This window comes from Nanorana parkeri, unplaced genomic scaffold (assembly GCF_000935625.1).
Source record: "Nanorana parkeri isolate BGI_ZX_2015 unplaced genomic scaffold, ASM93562v1 scaffold46, whole genome shotgun sequence".
Lineage (NCBI taxonomy): Eukaryota > Metazoa > Chordata > Amphibia > Anura > Dicroglossidae > Nanorana > Nanorana parkeri.
This window is the reverse complement of record NW_017306314.1, coordinates 1,507,407-1,528,102: the sequence shown is the minus strand read 5'-3', so window position 1 is coordinate 1,528,102 and position 20,696 is coordinate 1,507,407. Positions and strand designations below refer to the sequence as shown.

General features: G+C 42.3%; 1 protein-coding gene across 2 annotated transcripts in view; it reads left to right on the top strand.

Annotated features, from left to right (window-relative positions):
• The window catches only part of ATL2 (atlastin GTPase 2), a 74,743-nt gene that overhangs the window by 30,633 nt on the left and 23,414 nt on the right, over positions 1-20,696 (top strand). For both annotated transcript variants that reach the window (XM_018573210.1, XM_018573206.1), the window contains exons 2-4: positions 10,231-10,484; positions 14,540-14,674; positions 19,901-20,005. In XM_018573210.1, the coding sequence (XP_018428712.1) occupies positions 10,231-10,484; positions 14,540-14,674; positions 19,901-20,005 (494 nt within the window). The remainder of the gene's footprint in view (positions 1-10,230; positions 10,485-14,539; positions 14,675-19,900; positions 20,006-20,696) is intronic.

Sequence of the window (20,696 nt, the reverse complement as noted above, 5' to 3'; positions counted from 1 at the left end):
TCTGTACACATAGCATACCTAAAAATCATTTTACATTTTTTTTTTAAATCATTTTATCGTTGTCTTTGAGGACCAGTAATATACACAGGACTGCAAGCTATTCTGAACCATTTCAGAGGTACATTTACATAGAATGAAAAATCCAAGCCTCAAGATATTTAACCCTTTGTTTAAATATATTATGTTCTGTAGGATGCGACCGAAATTCAAGCAGTGTGTGGCCAGCTTTACTCCACAGAAATAGAAGATTTTTCATCTAATGTCTCTGGCAGAGGTGCACAGGTTCAGGTGCCGGTTAGACAGTACTGAAAATGTATATCTAGGACCTAAATGGATACAACATGAAGCTTCCTTAAAAGAGAACTGTGGCCTAACCTTTTTTGGCTATTGTTCTCTTAAGGGTCACAGGAGGACATATACTAATGTCCTCCTGTGACCCAAAGCTCAGTATATAGCAGGCTATTGCCCGATATGTGCAGAGCCGCGCCGCACCCGGCATAGATCTTGACAATGAAGTCGAGATCCACACTGCTGGCTGATTGACAGCTAGCTCTGCCTCTCTACAAGACGAGCCAGCTGTGCCCGCCCCCTCCCTGTCCATTTTTCCAGTCAGCGCTTGAAAAACGGAGAGGGAAGGGGGGAATTCCTACGAGGTGCAGTGACTGACAGTCACCATTCTCTGCAGGTAGAAGATCGGGAAGTCCACAATCTGCGGTATGTTTTCGCTGACTTCCCGATCAATAGAGCCTGACTTCCCGATCAGTAGAGCCGACCTGTGACAGCTTCAGTGTCATAGGTCGGCTTGAATTATGAGGATGAGTGTATTTCACTCATCCCATAATTTTCCTTTTTAAAGGCTTGTGCACACGCTGTCCAGACCAGATCTGGTCCGGCTCTAAAGCAGATCTGCAGACGCGGTGCTATGCGGTTTTTGACGCGTTTCAGTAAAAAAAAAAAAGTGGCGCTGTCAAAATGTGACATGCAGTATTTTTTCTGTGCGGACCTGAACGGACTGCGAACGTGAGAACTGTAGCCCATAAAACACATAGGGATGCATTTTTCAGGACAGGACAGAAACCGGACGTTGTGTGAACAGGCTCTTAAAAGAGAACTATGGGGTAAGTGTTTTCCCCCAATATTTCTCCTAAGGGTCACTGGAGGACATAAACTAGCTGTTGATTTTTCCAGAAATGCGGTGTCCCTATCGCTTCCTGTGAGCAGACATCCTTATCTATCTTGTGTACACTATGAATTGCTTCAACTACTATGTAATAAACATGAAGAAAGGCAGACTTGATTAAAATCTAGCCTGTGTGCCAACCTTGACTGCCTCCATAGATGCAGTAGAGAAGTGAGTGTAGCCACAAAGGGGCAGAAAATGTGTTATTTACCAGGTGCAAATATCTGATGAAGGAAAACTACCTTCTATCTAAGGACTGGTTAGCTGCAGTATATTACATTTTCATTGTTGGGTTTCAATAATTTTTAAGGTGTTGGTAATCTCTGCATACAGTAGACTGCAGTGGCTTGGGTGGATAGCTTGAGAATTTAATGGTCGGACATACAGTGGTACCTCGGTTCACGAATGCTTCTGTTCGCGAACAAATCGGTTCTCGAACAGGAAGTTCGGCAAAATTTTGCTTCTGTGCGCGAACTCCGCATCGGGTGATGAACACAAGCGCAGCCATCTTCCCTGCTCTGACACATGGTCGTGGCTTCCTCTAGTCGAGATCGCGGTCTGATCACAGTTTGATTCGGTTTGCGACCAGAATCGTGGAACGAATCAAGTTCGTGAACCGATGTACCACTGTACCTATTGGAATGGGGATCCATATTGCAATACATGCCAGCCCAGTGTTTTGTTCAGCTCGGCCTTTCACAGCTGCACATTTGCAGGTTCAGAAATGGGAGTATTTGGGTTACCTACATGTGAGATGTGTATCTTTTTTCATTTATTTGTGACTTTACTTTTAGAAGCGGCTTGATCAGACCAATAAAGCCGGCCACAGATGAGTAGATCTCTCCAAGAACGTCTCCTCTTGAACCAGTTGGGACCTGCCAATAATCCTAAACGGTGTATGTCTGGTTAACAAGTCCTTCCCTCATGATGTGTTGGCAATAATAACTAGTACTTTAAATCAAAACTCTTCTCCCTCGGGAAGCAGTAAGACACATTTGTCACAGGCGATATACTCCAACTCCGCCCTGATCAGGCTGTGTGTGACCACTCTAAGGGGTACACAGTGTAGATTGATATCAGAGTTTACCTCTTGATACTGCAGCTTTTCTGTTCGGAATCCTTATTAAATGCTTCTCATTTAATTATCAATCCACTTAAAATGTGCATAGTATCCCCGGTATTACGCGGAGATATTTTTTTTTTTCTTTTTTAATCCTTCCATCCAGATTAATCCTTCTAATTGTAATTCCCTGTGATCCCTTTGTTCTTGTGCTTTACATCTAGTTTCCTATTTATCTTCCTAAACCGCTCGAAGAATTTCCTCCTCTACCTTAATAGGAAAATATAGAATAATTTAATGTATATAGAATAATTTAATGTATAACAAGTGCATTTCTAATAAAACTGTGTTCAGTTGTGAAAATCATGTATTTGTCTGCTTTGATCACCGGCATTATTAAAATCATATAGCCTTGGGTTAGTTATACTCGGAGTATAGGTATCCAGTGGGCACTTAACACTGCCCCTTACAGCTTTTAGTCACTGCCAGAGCCGTGGCAATCCCCTTTCCTCCTCATAATGCAGTGTTTAGTGCCTTGACATGCAGGTGCCAGACCAGCTTTAAGAAAGTTGGTGTCTTGCATTTGATTTTTGGAGGGCTTCAATGCAAGCTAGAGTAGCAAGTAAACTGAGGTTAGGTTCACACCTAGGCGACACCTCAATCGTGCACGATTCCGCGTGGTCAGGAGTCGCCAAGGTGTGAACCGTTCGAACTGTGGGTGCCATTATTTTGTAATGGCACCCCAGTCGCGCCGGGCAGAAAGTGCGGTTTCCTGCAGCCGCGCATCTAAGAAAAAAAGGTACATGTACCTTTTTTTTTTCTGCGATTGCCGCGCGGATGTACCTCATTGAAATCAATGGGGCTGCGTGGCAATCGCCTGCACGTGCGTCCCGGTTGTAGTGCAGGTATGATTTTTGTGGTATCTGCTACACAGCCCAAGTGTGGATTTTATGGTATCTGCTACACAGTTCCCCTCCTTAGCTGGCTGTACACTGGCCAATGTCGTTTAAAATTTTGTTTAATTTTACCATTTTGGAATGAATCAAGTTTCTTGAACCAAAACCACCTTCACTGTTCAAATTCTTTTGAGAAAATCTTTCCTTGCTGCTCCTTCGATTTGACCCTATTAACTATTAGGAAATTGAAAAAAAGTTCTGAAAACATGAACTTTTCCTGGTGTATGGCCAGCTTTACCTCCTCCTTGATGCAAATTCATTCCAAAGATACCTGCAATTTCAGTACTGATCCTTTTAGCTGCCTTTGTCATGGCTGTCCTTAGTGGAGTTTTGTACCAGGGGTGGACAAATGAATATGGAATTCAGGAGCCAGTCTGTCCAATCCAGGATCCTGCAGGATTTTTTTAGGAGCCAGCTCCATCGGCAACAACTAGAGCCTCCAAAGTTAAGCTGGCCGTACACTGTACAAATTTGTTCAGTGGGTGCCCCGGTCAGCAGCCTTGTTTCCAGCAACTTTCATTCAGAAAATCCAAAGGAGCCAGATGGAAACTTTTCGGAACAAACAGTGATGGCAGCCAATCGGTTCGCCGTCAGAATACAGCAGCCCAGCAGGAGATTCGTTTGGCATGGATATGGAATATGTTGAGTTTTTTTTCTCAGTCTGCATGTTGAACAAAAAATAATAGTGTATGGCCAGCTTTAGGTGACAGCTGTCATTTTTAAGGAACATTGGTAACCTGGCTCCTGGGATTTGTCCACCCCCAGTTTATACCTTTTACAGGGGCGGTCCAATCGGGTCTGCCTGTCAGTTTTTCAGGTGGACCCGATCGGAGGCCCAATGCAAGTCTGTGGGCAGCCGTGTAAACGGATGAGCGAGTATTCCTTTTCAACAGACTGGACCGGGGGTAATCTGTGTCTGTTTACATCAGATTCCCCATAGACTGGCATGGGGTCCAGTAAATGCAGTCTTTGTTTCCTCCATTGCAAGAGAAGAGTGTGCTTCCCTAGCAGTGGTTCCGACTTTTGTGTATATCCTGCTCAGCTAAAGAAGAAGCTGTTTTTGATGAGCCACCAAATGGAGAGTTCTAGGCAAGACAGAAGGGATACTGCATAAGGCGAAGTGGACTGCCCATCTCCTGTCTTTTTATTTTGTTGTAATTCAACCTTCAATGAATAGATCAGGGCTAAATTAAATTCCAGGAGCCAGGTAGCCAATGCTCCTTAAGAATTGCAGCTGACACCTAGCTTATGAGGATTGCTCTAAATGTCAATGGAGCTGGCTCTTAAAAAAACAAACCTACTGGCTCCTGGATGTCATATTGTTTGTCCACTGCTGGAATAGGTAATAGATGCTTTACATGTTTCTAGTCCCCTGTGAATTGGTAAGCCTTATTTGCATAATGTATTCAGTCTTACAAAATGGCCACCTCACTTGGTATGTGATTTAATGGTACCTATTAAAAGAGCGCCTTTTATAATGACAGCAGCAATTCTTCAATATCTTAACACATTTTTACATTGCCCCATTTCTTGAAAGTTGTGAAATTCAGCTTTCCTGAGTCGGCACTTCTTACATTTGATCAGAACATCTTATCATGTAAGCTGTAAGGTTTGAACTTTTACCCATCATATTTGTTGTGTTGTCCTAGCTTAAAGGCTGCAAATTAGTTTTACAATTCAAAGTTGGTGGGCAGGCAGTATATTGGTGATGTCTGTAGAAGTCTGAGTGTTCAAAGAAGCTTTGCTGGAAATGAGAGCTTTTCAATGGGAAACCAGTGCTTGGACTGCATCTATTTAGGATGTAAATATGGAATGAGGAAATGCAGAGGTGAGTTCTGAATAGACTTTATAATGGCTATCAAATAAGTCAGTACTTTTGTATTCTTGAAACAGATTCCTTCAAACAAAATCCAAAAACCTTTTATTAGCTTGAATGTGCACAGGGGCTGCATCTGAACGAGTAAACCTGGGATTCCTACTACCAGAATCCACAGGAATCCCCAGGCACCCCTGTGCATGAGGCATAACATCATGATTATTGTAAGGCTAATTAAAAAGAAAAACAAATGTCACCATAAATACTTTGATAATTGCTTACATTGTTTTACAAATTGAAGACACGTTTAATCCAGAATTCATTGGGGGGAAAAAAACAAAGGTGTTTTTATATTGTAATTTGTCTTTTATATTTTAGCTTTCCTCAGGAACTAGAAGGGGCATCTTTGTGAGCTAGTCAGGCTCTGTTACATTGCACAGTGCTGTCACTGGGAGGTTATTGACAGCCAGTGATAACTCATCAGTCACTTGTTGCTCTTTCATTCTCCATTCACATGTATGCTCACCCTTCAGCAAAAGATGAGTGCAGTAGTTTTCTTTTGATTTGCTGATAACCGTGAACAGTAGATCACTATTGTAGAGGCAAAAGCAAAATGTATGTAAGCAACTGAAAGGTGGAATGTCAAACTGATGTTTGCTTAATGATCTTTACTGAAAATGCTTATTCAGCAGCCAGGTCATGCAAGGCTGGTTGCCGTCCATTGTTTGTTATCGGTATTTATACAGCGCCGACAATTTACGCAACACTTTACATAGTACACGTTCACATCCATCCCTGCCCTCTCGCAATCTAAGGTCCCTATTACACATGCATACATTCAGGGCCAATTTAGACAGGAGCCAATTAACCTAGCAGCATGTGTTTGGAGTGTGGGAAGAAACTAGAGTACCCAGAGGAAACCCACACAAGCACAGGCAGAGCATGCATATTCCTTGCAGATAGTGTACTCACCAGGATTTGATCTGGGGACCCCCCAGTGCTGCAAGGCAGAAGTGCTGACCCCTACTCCAGTTTGCTACCATTGTTCACAAGCAACCTAAATAATTTGTTCCCACAGAAATGCATTTAGGAAGGGGGGGGGGGCACAAACTGTACCGATAATGCTCCCCCTTGCCATAAATGCCCAGTTGCCATGAAACAAATATGATGCCCTGAGGAGGACATTGCACTTATTGGCAAGTTTGTTCCAGAGTACTGTATTTAAAATCTTTTCATGCGCGTGCTCGTACTAAATCTAAATTTACACAAACAATTAACTTTTTTTTTTTTCTGCATGCATCATTGATGGGAAAAGGATTATTAGTGGATTATTAGCATTTCTATTCTGATGTAGAAAGCACACTTGCACTGTACCCCCCTCGTATAGTCGTATAACTATGACTATACGAGAGTTACTTTGAGAAGAATAACAATAGTCATTTTTCTAATGTAACATTTTTTCTTTCTAATTACATTTGTAAAATTAAAATGTGTTCTTAGTCATTTGTATTTCCAGTTTCTCAGGATTTGATTGCAATCTAAATAAAATATCCTTTTATGTTCAGCCATATTTGAAAAAGACATTTCTGTAAATGGTTTAACACATCTAAGCCTAGTAAGCACTGGGCCTTTGGCTTGTTGCTTTGAAGCATGTGGTTTAGATACAAATCAAACCTTTTGTTACAATTGTCTTGATATGTTCATTTCTGTACAAATCAGACCAAGCAGTGCCGGGCTCCCATGGTGTGAAGTGATGGCATAATTGGGTTAATTCTACACTATATGAGCAGGGAAATTTGAGTCTATTTTCTGCTCTGTTCTCCACTCCTCTGTCCTAATCAAATTGACTGTTTGCATATTGTGGTAGCTGCACATCCCAGTGGAATGCAAAGTCTTAAGCAGAACTCGCTGCTATTTCTGTCTCCTCTCTGAAGGATAGAAATAGTACTATGAAAGTGCTGCTGCTTATAAGGAGTACTAGCTCACTGGTATTTCTTGCTTTCTATGTGACGGAAATGATCTGTGTTTTTAGCGGTTTACCAAATATCTGTGAAATTGTAATTGGGTAGAAGGTAACAGGCTTCAGCTGGTAATGTATTAATAGATTTTTTTTTTCTTTAGTGCAGCCTATAGGCTGAATGTAGAAACTCCTTAACATATTCCTCCATCTACGCTAAACAGGTGTGGATGGGTGAATGTCCCTCGCTGGGCTTTTGTTTTTTGACATTCAGCGCCCACCGCTGCCAGAATACTTGAACACCAAACAGTGACTGCATCAGATTGGCTACAATCTCTGTTCAGGCAACAATTATCGGCCTGGCTCCTTCGACCAAAGTAGATTTGAGTATCCGGCTTTTGTTGAGCCGGCAGGGCCGCCCACTTTGAGAATTGTGGCAGATTCCTGTGAGTCGGACACAATTTTAACCATGGGTGGTCCTGGCGGATTCCTGTAAATCGGTGCAAATTCTAAGCGTGCATGGCCTCGTTTAAAGTGTATGTATGGTGAAAGCTTTTTCTTTTAAATGTAATTGAGTTGGGATGGGTTAAAGCCCCTATCAGAATATCTTTTGCTGTCTTTGTCCTGCTGGGGAGGTTTTCTTTCACTTCCTGTCATGGAGATGCAGCAGGAAGTGAGGGGAATTTCCATCCTAGACAGTTGTCAACAGAACATTTGTTTAAATTGGAGGAACTGCCCTCGCCTTTTGCTCTCATATCAACTCTAGAATTTTGCATTTCTCCCAAAACCAATGGTAACCATTACATTTAGAGGGGTATGTTTCCCCGGAAGTGGTGCAGACAGACAAAAAAGAACTTTACAGAGCATTTTTAAGGAGCATTCAGAGCTCCTGGGATTTTTTATTTTTTTTTAAATATATATGTGATGTACCGACACCATTTTTCCAAGTACTGATACTTGTCCAAGTACTCACAGATACGAGTACTGGTACATTTTTGTTGTCATGTGGCAGTTTTTCTAAAACAATACAGACTAATTGTTTCAGGAGAGTGGTGGGGCTCCAGAGCCAGGTCCCTGGTAGTTCTCGTGAAAAGTGTCGGCACTGGTATCTGGACATCCCTACAAGTAGTATAAAACGCCAATCTGTTGCCTCCTGCCTCCGCTGATTGCCAGGCCTGGATTTCTGCATAGCCAAAGTAGTCCATGGCCCTGGGCACATAGCCTTCCACACAGTGAGGTCGCCTGTACACCTGGATCCAAACTGCTAACAGAATAAGAGGGCATGTTTCCTAATCCTTTAGTTCCAGGTATACTGAGGTAGAGCGGGGCAGACTGTCTCCTCCAGTCTCACTGCCTCAGCCTTGGTGTGTCTATGATTCCTGTCCCTGTTAGTGCAGTACTAAGGCTAGCCAGTCACCGCGGTAAGAGGCGAGGTATGGGAGAGTTGGCCTAGGTAAGGAGGTATAAATATGGCCCTGCTGATCACTCCTCTACAAAAATCCTCCCCTATGCGGGCTATAATGCACCCCACACCAGTCCCTTTTTTCCCCAGTCATCTTCCAGGACAGCCAATGAGATAGGCTGTCCTGGAAGATTCCTGGAAACAGAGTTATCAAGTAATCAACTCATGTTTTTGTTTTTTTTTCTCCTAGCATGCTCCACTTGCATATCTATTGTCTTTGTTACATTGAAATCCCTCTACTGGCTTCCCTCCAGTCTGTTTCCAGTATGAGCAGGATGTGACCATCAGTAAGCGGCATCCTGGCATTTGTAGTTCTATAGACCCCGTCATCCACGTAAATCACATTAATTATCGGGGCATATTAGCTTTATTTATAATAAAACTATGCGGTTGTGCAACACACATTTATTCCTACCTAAATACTGCTATTATTATTTTATTTTTTTAAACAAAGGGAACAGTTTCTTTCCTGTTCAACTTTGTTCCAGTAGAACTGACTTTTTTTGTTGGTTACAAAAATAGGATAAAAGTTATTGATTTGTGATGATGTATATTATAAGCCAGGGCTGGGCAAATCCCAGGAGCTCTTTTAATAGCTGGCTCCAGTGGCGTAACAATCGCCATAGCGACCCAGGCGACCGCTATGGGGCCCGGGCACAGGGGGGCCCGGCCTGGGTCGCTATGGCATGTGGGGGTGCTGGCTGTCACTGACACAGCTCAGCAGTGGTCGCGGCGCATTTCCCCTCAAAGCCGCTGCGGAGCTGTGTCAGTGACAGCCAGCCGCTGCGGCAGATGAGAGCGGTGTTCGGAAAGGAGGAGGCGGGGCCCACCTAAGAGCAACCCCGCCTCCTCTTACATCACTGGCCAGCGACCTAAGAGCAGGTGGGGCTAGTGATTTAAGAGGAGGCGGGGCCTGTCGATAGCAGAGGCGGACAGCTCTGACAGGTAAGAGATCTCAGACCCTGCAGAGCCCACTATAGAGTCTATGGTGGGTTCTGCAGGGTCACTCTCCGGTGGGCTCTGCAAGTGGCATAACTAGCAATCACGGGGCCCCATGCAAAATTTTGCTATGGGGCCTTGTGATTTCTAGTTACGCTCCTGGCTGGCGCCTAGCTTTTTGAAGTTTTCTCTAGTTGTCAATAGGGCTGGCCCCTGGATTGGGCAGACTTTACCCTGAACGCAATATTAATCTGCGTTCCCCCGATAGAAGCTAGTAAATGTGTACATGGACTCATCGCCATTCAGTTTTGTGACTGCCAATCTGTCTACACTTTTCGTGTGTGTGCTCTGCCAAGGTAGCTGTTCCAGGTCCTGTCCATTTTTATATATATATATATTGTGCAAATATTTAGGCAAGTCGTGTTTAGCTTCATCAGTTTTCTTCTGGTAAATATTTTCAGGCCACACAGTCTGTAATTTAGATTTTAGTATTGTGTAATTATGTTTGTATCCCTGTTTATTAATAGATGCTGTCCTTCACGTTTTAATTACATTCATTTGGAATTTTTAATGTACTAAAAATAGTTGTGGCTTCTGTTTTTTTTTTTTTTTTTTTTTTTTTTTTTTGTTTTTTTTTTTATTCTGGGGAAATTTGATGTTTTTGTTTTGCTCTTTTTTTGTTTTTGTCTTTTGTGTTTTTTTGGTTTTTTTTTTAATGGCCAGCAAGAGGCCAACATTAGGTGCAATGTCATCATTCCTGGAAATAGTAATATCACTTTGCCTCTGGTTACCTGATTGTGTAATGTTTACAAGGCAATTATATTTTCTGTGGTGTAACAATCCCTATTTCCTCTTTACAGATGAAAACAATGTGGAAGATATCCAGATTAATTCAGATTGTGACGCTGAGGTGATGGACAAGCCATACCCTATCCAGATAGTCCTGGCTCATGAGGATGACCATAACTTTGAGCTGGATGAAAAGGCCCTGGAGCGTGTTTTGATGCAGGAACACATACGTGATTTGAATGTGGTGGTTGTGTCCGTAGCTGGTGCTTTTCGCAAAGGGAAATCTTTTTTGCTCGATTTTATGCTCCGATTCATGTACAGTCAGGTAAACATTTTTTGTTTCTCCTTTTGAGGGCCTGTTCACACATGTGTTCATGCATTTTTTGGCCCATTGCATTAAGCATACTCCTATAGTGAGCCAAACGATGTACCGGCCTGATTTTTTTCCAGCTCACTGCAGGCGATAAAAATAAATTTCCTTGCAGTGTGCTGGTAAAAATGAGGCCAGTATGTTGAGAGGCAGGTTTGTTTTGGCCACATATGTGATAGGGTGCTTTATGAAATTGAATGGCAATACACATACAGAATTAGGAATGTGACTTAATGGGTGTATAGTCCAGCTTTTCCAAAAATTTTTACAAAAGAAAAAAAATTTGCAATTTGAGCCTGCTCTTCCTCCCAGCCCCTATCTGTACCCCTCGGTACAGACTTTTCGTTATGGGATGGAAGGAAGTATCAGTGGATTATATTAAAAAATCATTAAGCTCAAGTTCACGCATACTGCGGTGACCTGACTTGTACCACACCAGGTCACAATTGCTCTGTGTGTCCCATTAACAGCACAATGTGGGTGTGATAAGAGGTGCGCTCTGCTGCAATAAAATGAAAACATTCATTTTTAATTAGCGATGCATCGATATTTCGCCTGAAAATGGCACTATGGGCAAAATGCCGGTAGTACCAAAACGGCTGAAATTGTGGTGCACCCCTAACCGTAAAGTAAAAACAAAAAAAATATTAATAATAAAATGAAAAAATAATGTAAAACATTTTAAAAAGGTTGGAAAAAAATGTAATTGTTAGTTTCCGCCTCACAAATTTTTTTAAATGTTGGTTTTGGTCTAAAAAACTTGTTTTGGTGCATCCCTGGGTTTAATACAGCAATGTACACAGTGACAGGTCCAGCAGTGTGCGATACAAAGTACACTGCCAGAGCTGCCACAACAAACTAGCCTGTTCACTAAAACAGAGCTTTTTATGGGCTGGGCAAATGTGAACGGGCCCTAAATGCAAAGTCGCCATCTTCTCAGCCTTCTAACTGGGCATAATATAAAGATATACAACATGGATGCATTTGATTCAAAATTATTCGCTGATCTGAGGTTGTGGTATATTGAGTGAATGGGAGAATTGGTAAATAACATACAATTCTTCATCAAACTTTTTTCACTGCAGTGTATTATATGTATACTTTTTAAACCAAGGTAATAAAATCACATATATTACAGTCACTTCATGACCCACCGCCCGACTTCATGATTGGTCAGGAAGCCAGGTTGCCTAGCCAGTCAGGGAGGTGGGTCATGACGTGCCACTTGGCTTCCGGATTGGCCATTGTATCTTTCGATACAACACCAGCTTCCAAGGCAATCAGGAAGCCGGGCCAACGGTACCCCGGGATGCCGGTATCGGCGAGTACCGGGAAAATAATATCGGTATTTGATGGTGAAAAAACGGTATCTTTGCATCCCTACTTTTAAGGTTTAACTCCTGCGTTCAGCGTCTTTAGGATAGCCCCATCCACAGAACCATTTTCTACAATGGCAAAATTGGGTCAGTGGTTTAAGTGCAAAATGAGAGGCAGTGCTCACCAGGTTTTTATTGATGCTTTGGGGCCCATTTATAAAGTGGTGGTATAGCATAACCATAGCCATACTGCTGCTTTTCAAAAAAGAAAATACTTCAGCCATTGCAAGAAGCTCCTATTAGGGATTGTTCTTTATGGCATTTTGCCACACCACATACTCCACATTGTGCTGTGCTTTTTATAAATAAAATATAAAATACAGATAGAGGGGTTCATTTATAAACTGTTTAGACAGCAAAGAGCTGTGTGAATGATATACACAGTGTTGTATGGCCGTTAGATGGAGCCGAAGAGGATAGGAAATTCTGAATGGTTCATAAACCAGCACCATAGTGTTAAGTAATCAGAGCAATGTCCTAAATTATGCTATTCTCAATTTAAATGGGCGCCTTAGTGGTTTAAATTAATGTGCATCTAAACCCAAGAACTATAATACAACTTATTGCAGCTTACCGGCCCTCAGATGGGGTGGCTGTGTTCGTTTTCTCTTTTGGTTAAGTGCGTTTTCTGAAAGTACAGAAAAATACCTGTTGATCTTGGCAGAAATCCAGTGTCCTTGTAACGTCTTGTGCACTGAGCCTTAATTTTGGACAATGTTGTGACAACGCTGCTTCTCAGTGTGTACAGTAAGTATGTTGTCACCCTAGGACAGGAAGTGTTGCTGACTAGACAAATCCCAGGTAGCCAATGCCCCTTAAAAATGGCACCTAACTTTTGAGGGTTTCTCTAGTGCTTATCAATAGAGCTGATTTTGGATTTTTTTTTTTTATAACCCAACCCTGCTCTGTGCTTCTCCACCACTTTCTCCCTGACCTGTTTGGAGAGTTCCTTGGTCTTGGTGGTGCCCCTTGCTCAGGTGGTGTACTCTGGGGCCTTTCAGAACAGGCGTGTGTGTGTGTATATATATATATATATATATATAATCATGTGACACTTGCACACAGGTGGTCTTTATTTAACTAATTATTTGACTTCTGAAGGTAATTGGTTACACCAGATCTTATGTAGGGGCTCCATGTCAAAGGGGATGAACACATATTCATGCACCACATTTCCGGTTTTTATTTGTTATAGTTTTTTAAAAATAAAGTTATTTTCTTGATTTTTACTTCACCATGTTGGACTATTTTGTGTATGTCCATTGCATGCAATCCAAATAAAAATCAATTTTCATTCCAGGTGGTAATGCAACAAAATAGGAAAAATAATTTTGCAATCCACTGTATTGGTTTTAGGTGGAGTTCTGATTGATGCTATTTATACCAAGATTGGACTGCTATCAGCTGTTGGGGTTTCTTTTTGTAGCATAACTGCTTTGTATACATAAGATAAGCTTGCCGAGCTATAAGATTTATTACAAGCACAGAAGAGAATATAGTAATCTGGTTTCTATAGGCTGCATAAATGGTTTAAACCATTTTAACAGCATAATGTTCAAGAACAATGTCGGCATTACAACAGCTAATAGTGCCAATTCAAGCTTATGGTACTTTCTCTCAGGCATGGCTTATGAAAGGGCTTCACTTTAAGCACCAGCATGGACCAAAGTTGATATTTGCAGTCTAATTTAAAGGACTTTTTAAAGGTTTTGGTGCTTCATTTAGCAAAACTAAAGGTATGCCCAGACTCCGTTTGGTGCATTCTGTCACACAGGAATAGCGCTTTATATTGAATTTTATGAAGACAAGGTTTTTGTAGGTGCTTTTTGAAGGGAATTAAATGGAACCCATTTCTGTACAGTGATTGAGATACCTTAGGGGTTATTCTGATGGCATAACCCTTGTGAGGGTAACTTCCTTCCTGCAAGGAGTATAGCATGAAGGTATTTGATGTATCCAAAATACACTGAGCGTGCTAAAAATGCCAGGAGCTGCATGTCTTGTTTCTGCTGTATTCATGGATATATAAACATAGATTAGCTGAGTTTAGTTTACCATTGAAATAGAAGTTAAAGCTAAATTCCAAAAAGATGGCCAAGTACACAGTCTGTATGCATGTTCCTTGTTAACATATGTGAATACCCCTTAATCGGTCCCAAGTACCTGCCTCTCCCTTACCCAAGTCTAGGTGCTATTGTAGAAGGGGTTCCAAGGGCCTGAAATGAAGTCATATTCAGGGATTCACACTAGTAGTGTATCAACTTTTAATTGTTTTTAATGTCTTCCTGGAGTTTGACTTTACGGATACAAAATATCTAGCTGATTTTTATGTGATCTGTCTTCTACTATAAAAAGGAAATTATTTTGGATTAGTACAAGCATGTGGAAAACATTTCTGCAGGTGATGAGCACATGATACACCTCGTATGCATTTCCATTCATTGTCTTGTTATGATATAATTCTCACAAGTGCTGTATTGATTTGTGATAATCGTAGCTGGTATGGACACACCACCACCATGAATTGGTTTGGTTGTTCAGAAGTTAATCTGAACAGGCAGCATGTAATATGTATTCCGATTTAGACCAGTGAGTGTAAAATGTGAAGATAAAGGACTCCTTTTTTTTTTCCAGAGCACATCAAGTTGGATTGGTGGAAATTGTGAGCCATTGACTGGGTTCACGTGGCGAGGAGGATGCGAGCGGGAGACCACAGGCATACAGATCTGGAGTGAAGTCTTTATTGTTGAAAAGTCTGACGGTTCCAAGGTAAGTGCTTTAAGTCTTCCACTAATACAAAAATTATATGTTCAATCAATGGTCATATTACTTTTTTCTTGAGCTTTGCCATAAATTGAAATGTTTCTTGGGCTTGTCTGTGTTTCTGACCTCCACTGAAATGCACATTATCTAGCTTTGTAGGGTACTCTGACTCCTGTAATACTCTTGAAGTCAGGTTGCAAGTCAAAGTTTGTTGTTTACATATTGGACTCCTACAAATAAGTCCACGTTGGTAGCTTGCTTTATCGGTCGTTATATATACCCAACAAGCAGAAGGCATACCATATACAGGCATCAAGCAATGCCCTTAATCAGGGGTGTGGAATTCCTATCGCCCGACGCCCAGGACATGCAGTTTCGGGCACCGGGCGAGTAGTTTTTTTGTACACTTAGCCCCGCTCCGGACAAGCAGAGCTAAGTGTACAGTGTGGAGCCGCCGCTCGTTTCACTTGTATGAAACGAGAAGCGGCGATTCTGTCCACGCCCCAACCCCCCCCGTGGTTTTCGGGGGCCCCCGCTCCTCTGGCGGACCCGAGACCACGGAACATGAGCTCACCATAGAGCCCGCAGAGCAAACGTCCGTTTTTTGTCTGCTCTGTGTTATCACTGAGACTGTGGCGCTGTGATCACAGCGCCACCTGTCTCAGCTGACAGGAACTACACAGAACATCTGTTCTGTGTTGGAGGGCAGGTTCCATAAAGAGAACCTGTCACCTCCAAACTATCAAGATTTTAAATCCCTATGTGATAGGAATAAAATTAGGTGGGGTAAAAAATTATACAAATAAAAAAAAGTTATGAAAAGTAAAAAATAATTAAATATATATTTTTTAAAAATTTTAAAAACCAACCCCGCTGCCCCCGCCATCTGCATGCAAATAAACACACGCATTGGACATTGTGTGTGTGCGTTGAGTGCTGCCGCCATTTCACTGCCAATCGGCATCGAGCCGGCTTCCTGGCCAATCGGGTCATTAGTCGCCGCCCGGTTTCCTGATTGGCCAGGAAGCTGGCTCGATGCTGATTGACCGGGAAACCGGCTTCCCAGCCATTCACAATCAAGCCGGCCAAACAACATGGAGTCGGCTTCCCTGGCAGTCAGGAAGCCGGGTAGCATCTCATTACCCGCTGCCCGGCTTCCTGATTGCCCGGGAAGCCTGCTCCATGCAAACGGAAGCGCCGATACTCTGTGAGTACCGAAAGCAAAATATCGGTACTCGTACTCTATACCCAAAAACCGGTATTGGTGCATCCCTAGTTTTATTTAAAACTATTTTTTTTGTATTGGGACAAGTAGATTTGGCCCCCGCTTTAGCCCTTGGACAAGTAGTTTTTTCAAAAATTTCCACACCCCTGTCTTAATGCATGTGTGAGTAAGGACATAGTGTATGAATTGTGTTATGGTCATTGTTTGATGCCACTTTACGATATGCGTTCTGCTTGTTGAATACCTACAACATTCCTACCGATTATGCAAGCTATCATTGTGGACCCATTTGTATGATTTAGATGGGTTACCAGTAAACGTCCCTGAGCCACAGTTAAAGTTAGCCCCAGCACCTGAAGTAGATGGTCATTTGCTGGACACCATGGTCTTAGCAGGACCAGTTTTAGAGAAATGTGAGCTTTTATGTGAGGAATGTCTATGATCATTTCTTATCCCACTTCCTCCTATGTGGCCAATGGCAAATAAAGCAGTTATAGGCTTTTACCAAATGCCGTATATAACCGTTTCTTTTGGAAATATCTTTTTTTTTCTTCTTATGCTGAGCTGGCTGGTCTTAACAATGCTTTTAAATATTTTGTTTTCAAGTACAACAGTTTACATCAGCATCTTACATGGTAAGGGTTGCAGACTCTTCAAAGCTAAATAAGCTGGTTTGTTTCACTTCATCTCTGACTAAGTTAAGCCTTAGGCCTTGTTCACACCAAATGCAGAGCAGATCCAGTCAGGTTTCTGCACACGCACGCTCGTCTTTTAGACGCTTTTTTTTTTTTTTTAAAGTAAAATGGGCTTTCAGTGTGTTCCAGGCATTGGCATGCGTTTTTGATGCGTTCCAGAGCAGGTAAAATAGGGCCTGCTGCAGTTTTTTCACCTGCTCTGGATCTGCTCTGCAACTGAACGCTGTGATGTGAACTGGAGCAAAAAATAAAATTGGACGCAGTTTTGATCCGGTCTGCACCTGCTCTGCTCTGGATCTGCTCCGCGCTTGGTGTGAACAAGCCCTAAATTTACCAGTTAAATTTATGTGCTGTTTCCTTTTACAACAGGTAATAAGAGCTCCATTTGACAGCCCTCAGGGTCACATTAAGTGCACATGGCTTAAATATTTGAGAGGCTTTCCTGCTGGGGGTTACCAGTAGCAGAGACTGCCACTCTGTGGGCAGCAAAAAGAGGACCTCGTATAAAGACATGGGAGGCTGGAGAATTTGGATGGGCCACCAGGCCTTTATTTTCATTTCTATAATGCTGACAAATCCTGTTTTCTTTACAATGAACACCTGTCATTAAAGAAAAAGGGAGGCTGTCATTGCTGAGGACCTGAAAATGCCAGTTGCCTTGCTTTCTGACCACAATGCTTTCAGAGTCCCTGACCCTGAACAAGTTGATAGATAAGAATAGAAATGATTCCATTCTGTCTTTGACTGCATGCTTGTTCCAAGTCTGCGGCTCTGGAAATATTGAAGCCAAAGATGGTCAACTATCATTTTCGGGAACAGATAAGCAGTGGCAGCTCTATGAAGCTAAGCCTAGCCACTTTTAATGCAATGTACTGGAAAGTAATGAAAACCTTTGGAAACCTGAAAGTGTGCCTGGCCATGCAGACATGTTCCTACTACATGTCAGGCCTTGTGGTCATGCATTGATTAGTTTAACAGTGTGTTCCTAGTGGTATTTGAACCCATTAACCCAAGAACTGCTTTCTGCTAAAACCCATACCAATTTATTTCTGAGAAATATTTTCGCTCAAGTATTTACATTATGTATATAATGTGTTGTGTAGCTACTGTTAAAAATACCATACAAAACCTTCCAGGATGTTTGTCCCCATGTCTTCCTTTACATATGAAGTGGTATGACAGATTCCAACATTCTTCTTGATTATGTATTGGTTTTGCCTTGTAATCCTTCATAAACTGGATTTGTGTGGCTCATGTTTGTTTCTTAGGGGCAGGTGTGTTGGTGTTGCGTTGCATGCGCATAGGGGCCATCCTAGGCAGCATGTCCCATATATACGATCTACTGGTAACCCTACATGTGCAGCTGGCGAAGCTCGGGTTGTTCAGCACAGTACATGTGCAGTCAGCAGACCAGTTTTATACTCTGTGGAGCAGTGAGAACTGGGATGTGTGGCGGGGTTACCCTAGGAGTATCTCCATACTAAACTACATATTTAGACGCAGGCTAGAACTAGTTCAGGCTTCTGCTGTGGGGATATGTTTGGAAGCACGTGGAGCATGGTCTAAACCTCTGCATAGGCTCTAGAACAGCGGTTCTCAACCTGTGGGTCGGGACCCCTTCGAGGGTCAAATGACGATTTGCCAGGGGTCGCCCGGGAGTCTCCTGCTATTAGCGGCTCCCGGCCGCCTGGGAGTGAAACACTTTCTCCCGAGCAGAGTAAACCTCTTTTGTCTGACATTGGTGGCCGTAGGCCGCCGTAAGTCAGAAAAAAAACCCCACCCTAGGAATGCATTTCACTTTGCAATAGCCAATAGCAAACTAGCTATTGCACCTGCCCTCTGCTGCTGCCAATCAGCAGAGGGGGACCTGAAGTTCTCCAGCAGCAGAGGGCGGGTGCAATAGCTAGTTTGCTATTTCAAAGTGAAATAGCCAATAGGAATCTAGCTATGCATTCCTTGGGTGTTTTTTTGTTTTGTTTTTTTATTCTGACGGCGTACACCAGTGGTTCTCAACCTGTGGGTCGCTGTGTGATTTCTGCTGTGCTAGGCGAGAGTCCTCCTCAGCCCTCTCCTAGTGCAGCAGTGTCAGTTCTCCCACCAGATGTCGCTGCAGCAGCCGCGTCATTCCTAAATTTTACCGTTGGGGGTCACCACAACTTGGCAAATGTTACCAAGGGTTCCCGGCCCTAGAGAGGTTGAGAACCACTGCTCTAGAAGGAAATAGTTACATAGTTACATAGTATTTGAGGTTGAATAAAGACATTAGTCCATCAAGTCCAACCTATTAGGATCTCATTCTAGGAGTACCCGTACCCCTGTATATTACGGTCCCTTAAGAAATCGTCCAAAAGTTTCTTGAACAATTCCACATTATTTGCTGAAATCACCGCCTGTGGCAGTGAGTTCCAGACCCTAACTGATCTTACTGTGAAGAACCCCCTTCGCCCCTTGTGCTGGAATTTTTTTTCCATCAATTTTAGGTGATGGCCTCTAGTTTTTGTAACGGAGTTAATTTTAAACAGTTTATCGCTAATGTTGCTACCACCATTAAACATTTTGTACATGGAAATCATATCCCCCCTTAATCTCCTCACCTCTAATGTGAACATGTTTAAATTTAGTAGCCTCGTCTCGTAGCTCTGGTCCTCCATACCCCTAATTAGTTTGGTTGCCCTTCGCTGGACTTTTTCCAACTCAAGGACATCTTTTCTTAGTACTGGTGACCAGAACTGGACCGCGTACTCCAGATGAGGTCGAACCAATGATCTATAAAGTGGCAAAATTATAGACTTGTCCCTGCAATACATCCCCTTTTTAATACAGGACAAGACCCTGCTAGCTTTGTTTACAGCAGCCTGGCACTGCAAACTACCTTTCAGTTTGTGGTCTACAATGACCCCCAAATCCTTCTCCATTTCTGACTTCCCCAGCGGCATACCCATAATTGTATAACCCATTTGTTTATTTTTAATTCCAAAGTGCATTACTTTGCATTTATCGACATTAAACCTCATCTGCCACATTAATGCCCACTCCCCTATTTTATCCAGGTCCTCCTGTAATGTTAATAGTACTTTCGACTCTTCAGACCTATACCTAATGTGGTGCTGTGGTGGTGACATGTCTGCTTTAAACATGCTGGTTCCTTTTGGTTATAGGTTTGAAGTAGGTTCGGGATTTGCTGGCATACCACAAATGGACCATTGCTTTGCTTGGAAATAAAAGGATCACACTGCTAAACTGGATCTTTCAATTCCCTTTTTTTCTCCTTCATGATGCTTGTTACATTTAGCTTCTTGTTTTTGCTTCCAGGTTGCGGTTATTCTCATGGACACTCAGGGGGCCTTTGACAGCCAGTCAACAATCAAAGATTGTGCAACGGTATTTGCCTTAAGCACAATGACTAGCTCTGTCCAGGTAAGCATTTTGTTTTATTTCTCGGTGCATGTTTCTGATTAATTGTATTTATTCTGCAAGTGTGGCATGTGCTACTTTTAATGTAGTATGCAAAAATCAGGTTAACTTGTATTTTCATCTGTTTTATACACACACAGAATATAACATTTGGTAACATTTAGTTGTGTAGGCCCAGTGTATGTGGTTTAATGCATCAGGGCTAATTCACATTGAAAACTGGTCAGATTTTTTGTTAATAAAGTTTTATTGGAGATAAAAATGCACTTGTAGGACCCTTTCCTGATAGATAATGGGGGGAATTTATCAAAACTGGAGCAGAGAGAATCTGGAGCAGTTGCCCAGGGCAACCAATAAGCATCTCTCTTCAGTTTCCTCAGGTAAGATTTGAAAACCAAGACAGAGAAGCTGATTGGTTGCAGTGCAAATCGGTTCCAGATTTTGTCTGCTCCATTTTTGATAAATTCCCCTCGATGTGTTCACACTGCTGCTTGCAATCCTTTTGTAAGCACATCACAAAACACAGCGCTGAGGTTGCTTTGCAGTGTAAATGGCTTGTCTCACACAAGGTCCGCAGCTTGCATGTAGCAATGCACAGAACACGGTTTAGTTATGCATGGGGACTTAAAGTCCTCGTAAATAAACACTCCTGTCATCCAGTATTACATACTGTATTGACTTCTGTGGATGAAAA